Source organism: Poromitra crassiceps, assembly GCF_964638095.1.
Source record: "Poromitra crassiceps genome assembly, chromosome: 1".
Classification (NCBI taxonomy): domain Eukaryota; kingdom Metazoa; phylum Chordata; class Actinopteri; order Beryciformes; family Melamphaidae; genus Poromitra; species Poromitra crassiceps.
In genome coordinates, this window is record NC_139623.1 from 103,621,106 (window position 1) to 103,629,152 (window position 8,047).

The window sequence follows — 8,047 nt, forward strand, 5'->3', positions numbered from 1 at the left end:
TCGGCCCCTGTCACAATGTAACCCGGCCTAGGCAGCTTTTGGTCCTGAACTCAGCTTGTTTAGAGGTTCTGTCCCTTTGAGAGTCTGTGGCACTTTGCCTCTCTGCCTTGGCTCTGTTCAAAAGGGGCTCACCTCAGCATATTAAATTAACTCAATTAAATCATCTATGGAGGCCTCTCCAGGAGGCATGCATGTAAATAGGCAGGTACCTCCCTTCTATTGTTGAGCCCACTGTGGTGAAGGTCGCTGGCCTTGGTGCTGAAGTTGCCTGGCCCCCACATAGCAGTGCTGTGGCAGTGGAATGCCACAATATGCACAGCTAAAGTAAATACTAGACTATCAGCTACTTCAAATAACATCCTGTAAGGTCTTTTTAGTTATACAGTATAGTACAGAAATGCAACTTTTATAAGTTTTGACAAAAATAATCAATTTAACACCATCCAGTCACAGAGTCAGTGAATTTGCACTTCACCCTACCATGTGTGCAAAAAAAGTAAAACTAGTAGTGCTATTGGATTTGCACCACTATCAGTCACTAACTGTTTGAGACAGCCACACTTGGATGCTGCGGGTGCTTGACCCATTTGTATCAGTGAGTCAGTGCAGTTGAGTAGATACACTGGCTGGAGCTGATGCACAATGAGGTCATCAGTCTTATCACCTTCCTGGAGCCTCTGCTTTCACCACAGTTGGATGGGTAAGGTAAGGTTGTGAGGTCATCAGCAAGTGCTGGGAGATGAGTTACCTGAACAAAGTTCAGCGGGAGGGCTATCTGTGTCATGTATGGGCACTGTGCTGTGCGAGGGTTTAACACAGTCTAATGCATCGTCACAGAAACAGACACAAACAGGTTGTCACTCTGATTTACAGTGGACTCTCAAAGACGCCACACGACAGGAATACAAATCTATTACTGAGACTGCCATAATTTATGTTGCATCCCTGTAGACATCTTTCTTGTAGCTTCCATAGTGCATTAATCGGACATTTTTGATAAGGAAAATACAGTTGTAGGTTAGAGAGAATTTATATGGCTGATTCTTGAAATAACATGATGACAGGGACTGAGATTTTGGGTAACAAGTAGGATGAGGTCTCTTTTTTTTTAAATAGATTTAATATGAAACTGCAGATTGTAAGCTTTGAAATGATGTATCATACATTGAAATCTGAAAATAGTCAAATTGCCCTGAAAGCTTGGTTTGTCCTGGGCTTTGTTTGCTAACAAATGTAATGATCCTGAAATGTGTGTTTGTTATATTGAGTGTGTTCTTCAACATCTAAACTTGTGTACCGGTAATATGGAGGAAGGGGGGAATTGTGTGTGTGTTTTTTTTACGACCTTTTATCTTGGTTTGTGCGATTTCACGGTTACCTACTTGTTACACCTTTCACCAGACCGTGTCACAAATATATCTGATCATGTGAATAAGAAAACATGCTCTATAGACAGGAACCAGGAAGTGAACTATGAATGCTCATCTGGTGGTCAGACAGATGGAGCTGGAGGGGATGAATGCTACCAGCGGGCAGAAAGCCGTTTTAAGTGCAGTGAGATGTATGCTCCATCTTGAGTGATGCCTCTGACAGGTTATTTATGTCCCTGGTTGTCCTTGCTGTGGGGGCACTGCTGCACTCGTTTGTGGTGGGGGGTCTGTTTTGGTGCTTTTAGATGAGTGCACCTATAAGCTGGAATCCAGCACACTTATATAAGTTGGCAAAAGGAGATATTTGAGTGATAGCTGTCCTTTGTGCAGCATCTGGGATCATCGCCAAATAGCCTAATTGTAAGATCTTTCTATGGCGACAATTAACACAAAGGTGGATCATTAATCTTTATGACCACAAAGGTAATTTGTATATTCTTATTTACATAATTACATATTTACATAAGCTATACTATAAAATAGCAGTTTAGGTTTTACAAGTGCTTAGAAAAGGAGGTTTTGACATGGGCCTGTTATTTTAGATTTGAATGATGCAGCCTTCTCCATGTTAAATAACTATGGACATTTGAGCTTTGAGTGATATGGCACTGCAAAATTCACCTGGATTTGTGATAGGCATATTGGCATTGAATCACTTCATATTAATTAAAAGATACTGCCCCCATGTTCTACCCAAAAGTAAGTGAACATCTGAGAAATTAAACAGATGTAGGCCTAGTTGATAGCTGTGTGGTATACTGCAATGTGGTATACTGCAACTACTCATTCACTCAGTCACTCAGTGATCTATTCTGCTCAAGGCTATCAGGCCAGCCTAGCCATTGCCAGCTGTTGTGACCGATGTAGCTTGTCTGTTTTGGACAGCCTCCCCAGACTGCAGCCTAAAGTATGTAATGTAATCTTTCCATCACACTGTATCACTGGCATTAAGTAATGTAACCTTTCCTTCACACTGTATCACTGGCATTAAGTAATGTAACCTTTCCATCACACTGTATCACTGGCATTAAGTAATGTAACCTTTCCTTCACACTGTATCACTGGCATTAAGTAATGTAACCTTTCCTTCACACTGTATCATTGGCATTAAGTAATGTAACCTTTCCATCACACTGTATCACTGGCATTAAGTAATGTAACCTGTCCTTCACACTGTATCACTGGCATTAAGTAATGTAACCTTTCCATCACACTGTATCATTGGCATTAAGTAATGTAACCTTTCCTTCACACTGTATCACTGGCATTAAGTAATGTAACCTTTCCTTCACACTGTATCATTGGCATTAAGTAATGTAACCTTTCCTTCACACTGTATCATTCGCATTAAGTAATGTAACCTTTCCTTCACACTGTATCATTGGCATTAAGTAATGTAACCTTTCCTTCACACTGTATCATTCGCATTAAGTAATGTAACCTTTCCTTCACACTGTATCATTCGCATTAAGTAATGTAACCTTTCCTTCACACTGTATCATTCGCATTAAGTAATGTAACCTTTCCATCACACTGTATCACTGGCATTAAGTAATGTAACCTTTCCATCACACTGTATCACTGGCATTAAGTAATGTAACCTTTCCATCACACTGTATCACTGGCATTAAGTAATGTAACCTTTCCTTCACACTGTATCACTGGCATTAAGTAATGTAACATTTCCTTCACACTGTATCACTGGCATTAAGTAATGTAACCTTTCCATCACACTGTATCACTGGCATTAAGTAATGTAATCTTTCCATCACACTGTATCACTGGCATTAAGTAATGTAACCTTTCCTTCACACTGTATCACTGGCATTAAGTAATGTAACCTTTCCTTCACACTGTATCACTGGCATTAAGTAATGTAACCTTTCCTTCACACTGTATCACTGGCATTAAGTAATGTAACCTTTCCTTCACACTGTATCACTGGCATTAAGTAATGTAACCTTTCCATCACACTGTATCACTGGCATTAAGTAATGTAATCTTTCCTTCACACTGTATCACTGGCATTAAGTAATGTAACCTTTCCTTCACACTGTATCACTGGCATTAAGTAATGTAACCTTTCCTTCACACTGTATCACTGGCATTAAGTAATGTAACCTTTCCTTCACACTGTATCACTGGCATTAAGTAATGTAACCTTTCCTTCACACTGTATCACTGGCATTAAGTAATGTAATCTTTCCATCACACTGTATCACTGGCATTAAGTAATGTAACCTTTCCTTCACACTGTATCACTGGCATTAAGTAATGTAACCTTTCCATCACACTGTATCACTGGCATTAAGTAATGTAATCTTTCCTTCACACTGTATCACTGGCATTAAGTAATGTAACCTTTCCTTCACACTGTATCACTGGCATTAAGTAATGTAACCTTTCCTTCACACTGTATCACTGGCATTAAGTAATGTAACCTTTCCATCACACTGTATCACTGGCATTAAGTAATGTAACCTTTCCTTCACACTGTATCATTCGCATTAAGTAATGTAATCTTTCCATCACACTGTATCATTGGCATTAAGTAATGTAACCTTTCCTTCACACTGTATCACTGGCATTAAGTAATGTAACCTTTCCTTCACACTGTATCATTGGCATTAAGTAATGTAACCTTTCCTTCACACTGTATCATTCGCATTAAGTAATGTAACCTTTCCTTCGCACTGTATCATTGGCATTAAGTAATGTAACCTTTCCTTCACACTGTATCATTGGCATTAAGTAATGTAACCTTTCCTTCACACTGTATCATTCGCATTAAGTAATGTAACCTTTCCATCACACTGTATCACTGGCATTAAGTAATGTAACCTTTCCTTCGCATTGTATCACTGGCATTAAGTAATGTAACCTTTCCATCACACTGTATCATTGGCATTAAGTAATGTAACCTTTCCATCACACTGTATCACTGGCATTAAGTAATGTAACCTTTCCTTCACACTGTATCATTGGCATTAAGTAATGTAACCTTTCCTTCACACTGTATCATTCGCATTAAGTAATGTAACCTTTCCTTCGCACTGTATCATTCGCATTAAGTAATGTAACCTTTCCTTCACACTGTATCACTGGCATTAAGTAATGTAACCTTTCCTTCACACTGTATCACTGGCATTAAGTAATGTAACCTTTCCATCACACTGTATCACTGGCATTAAGTAATGTAACCTTTCCATCACACTGTATCACTGGCATTAAGTAATGTAACCTTTCCATCACACTGTATCACTGGCATTAAGTAATGTAACCTTTCCTTCACACTGTATCACTGGCATTAAGTAATGTAACCTTTCCTTCACACTGTATCACTGGCATTAAGTAATGTAACCTTTCCTTCACACTGTATCACTGGCATTAAGTAATGTAACCTTTCCTTCACACTGTATCACTGGCATTAAGTAATGTAACCTTTCCATCACACTGTATCACTGGCATTAAGTAATGTAACCTTTCCATCACACTGTATCACTGGCATTAAGTAATGTAACCTTTCCTTCACACTGTATCACTGGCATTAAGTAATGTAACCTTTCCATCACACTGTATCACTGCCATTGATTGTTTATTTTCAGTTATTTTGTCGCTCATGCCAGGGCTTAGTTCACGTGCAGCTAATGTTCCCTGTTACTTGACTCAAAGCTGTATAATCCGTGTTCAATGCTATCATTCCGAATGTCCTCTTTGTTACATGGACACCAAGGCTGCTCATTCATTCACTATTGTTATCTCACGACTCTACCCTAAACTACACATAGAAGCTATGTGGTAACCAACATTCTGTTTAGACTCATAATTTATATCTCAGTTGCTCCTGCAATATGTTTCCACATGCATCTGTGTTTCAGAAATAAACATAATCCAGGTGAGATTTCCCATAACCCTCTGTGGCAACCCAGGGGAACTTCCAGGCAAAATTCCAGAATAAAGGGGAGTATTTGCATTTGCAGTTGTGGGGACCTGGCTTGTTTCCAATGGGAGATTTTGTTGGTTTGGTTCTCCTGGGGGGAGGGGTAGAGGCAGAGAGAGATGGGTGGGGGGGGGGGAGGGGGTAGAGGCAGAGAGGGGGGGGGGGGAGGGGGTAGAGGCAGAGAGAGAGGGGGGGGGGGGGGTAGAGGCAGAGAGAGAGAGGGGGGGGGGGGTAGAGGCAGAGAGAGAGGGGTGGGGGGGGGGGGGGGGGGAGCAGGTGAGCCACAACACAATGGAGTATCCAGCAATGTTTTGCAAGATGGACTGACTTGATTTGGCAACCTCTTCAAAGCATCTTAGTGGGTGTTGATTATTTTATTTACACCAGGGTGATCTGCATCTGAATATGCTATCTTAACCAGGTTTCTCATAATCTGTCATTTGTCATATTTACTACTGAGCACCAAGGAGTAAATAGCAGTCTAATGCATCACCATGCATAGAAACAGACATGAACAGGTTGTGACTCTGATTTACTCACTCTCAAAGCCACCACAAGACAGGAATTACAGATCTCAGGGCGTTTGTGTAGTGCGGTGATAGATTCCCTGCCTACCAACACGACGGTCACAGGTTTGAGGCTCGTGTTACCTCCGGCTTCATCGGGTGTCCATGCATAATCTAATCTAAATGGAGTGTGAGTGTACCTGGGTTATTCTGATCCAATTGTACATGTGTTGATCCAAATCCAGGTTACTTAACTGGGTAAGAAGAGAATGTTGAGCATGTATATATAGCCAGCAATTATTTGATGGGCCTCAGGTGTGTCCAAGAGCTCATTTCCTGCAGCACATCTTCTCCATATCAGCTTACCCAGCCTCAGCTTGCTGCTGAAGTTCTTTGGCTGATGTTGAGACATCACTGTTGACACTTTCTCTCAGTTTGAGCACAATATACACTTTGTACAGCAAGATGGTTCTAAATTGCACTCCGGACAGTAAAGCTTGTTCTTATTTTACGATTTTTGGTCAAATTCAAGTTTCAATGCAACTAAATGTGACTCACATATTTTAGTAAAGACTTTAGTAAAGACTTAGACTTATGTTGTTGTTGTTGTTGATGGTGGTAGTAGTGATGTGATGGTGGTGTTATTTTAGAGCCACACTTCTTTTGTGGCTCATGGAAACAGTTATTCTTAGTGTGATTACATTATGCACAAAACAGAACATAGACACAGGCATCACGCAAGAAACTCTGAAGTGCTCTCAAATAAGCAACTCTGTTGGATGGAGATCTGGTAACTGAGACAGCAATGGTATGTTATTCACATCATTTTCATGCTTAACAAGCCAATCAGTGACCACTAACGTGGATGTGCATCTCAACCTGGAGGATTTCACTCCCATCAGGATAGAAATGTTTCCCCTATGATGAATGTAATGTCTCTGAATTTGTATGTAGTGATTTTTCATGTAGCTCTCTGGGGCCTTATCCATGCCAGGAAACAGCTCTCACCAGAGCTTCACTGTGGGAAACAAGCACTTGAGAGACCTGAGCCACAAATATACTCATCTGCTTGTTGACAGCAGGGCGAATAATGACCATATATGACTATTTTCCATTGCTCAGTAAACCACTGTCATTGTTCTTTGACCCACCTGATTTGCAAAAGTGCATTTTAAGGTAATGGGGAGTATATATATAGTCGGGTGGCTGCAGCCAGGCAGGGCCGGGCTTGGGTGGTCCAAGGCCACTAAGAAAGAGAGGAAAGAGTTGGTGGTCACGGAAGTAACCAGAATGGAGGAAGACACGTACAAGATCAAAGCTGTAAGCCAGCGGCAACAAGGGAGGTGGACAAACTGGGAAGCAGTCACCAACAGGGCCATAACATGGGCTGAAATGTGGAAAATCCCACAAGCGAGACTGAGCTTTCTCATTAGGTCCACATACGACACCCTCCCAAGTCCCAGAAATGTACATCTCTCTGGTATGGCTCAGAAGTGAATTGCCATCTCTGCGACACCCAGAACCCCAGCCTGCAGCACATTCTAACTGGCTGCAAATCAGCTTTGACACAGGGCCGGTACTGATGGCGCCACGACCGGGTCCTGCGAAAACTGGCGGAGGTTTTGGAGGCACGCAGACTTGAAGCGAATAAGACCAGCCCGTCAACATCCCAATGGCGGACACACTTCACCAGGGAAGGAGCTGAGGCACAAAACATCAACCAGAAGGAGTGGTCTGTCCTGACACCTGGATGCGAGTGGAACATGGTTGTTGATTTGGACCAGCAGCTGAAGTTCCCATGCGAGATCACCACAACTTCCCTATGACCAGACATCACCCTGTGGTCAGCCTCTGCCAGGACCGTGATCGTGGGTGAACTCACTGTCCCATGGGAGGAAGGCATGGAGGCAGCCTATGAGAGGAAGAAGGAGAAGTACAGAGAGCTGTCTGCAACATGCACAGAAGCAGGGTGGAAGGCATCCACCTACCCCGTGGAAGTGGACTGCAGAGGCTTCATTGGAAAATCCATCCCACATTTCCTAAAGATCCTCGGTGTCACTGGATCCAGGCAGAGGAAGGCACTCAGGGAACTGGCCGAGGAGGCGGAGCAAGGGAGTTTCTGGCTTTGGCTCAGAAGGAATGACGCAAAGTGGACAAAGAAAGGATCTTAG

General features: G+C 42.1%; 1 protein-coding gene across 1 annotated transcript in view; it reads left to right on the forward strand.

Moving 5' to 3' along the window:
- LOC310772423 (protocadherin-10-like) overlaps positions 1-8,047 on the forward strand; it is a gene marked incomplete at both ends in the record, with an annotated part of 44,205 nt that extends 36,158 nt beyond the window's left edge. Inside the window, one exon of the mRNA XM_083632233.1 lies at positions 7,772-8,047. Within this exon, the coding sequence (XP_083488359.1) occupies positions 7,772-8,047 (276 nt within the window). The remainder of the gene's footprint in view (positions 1-7,771) is intronic.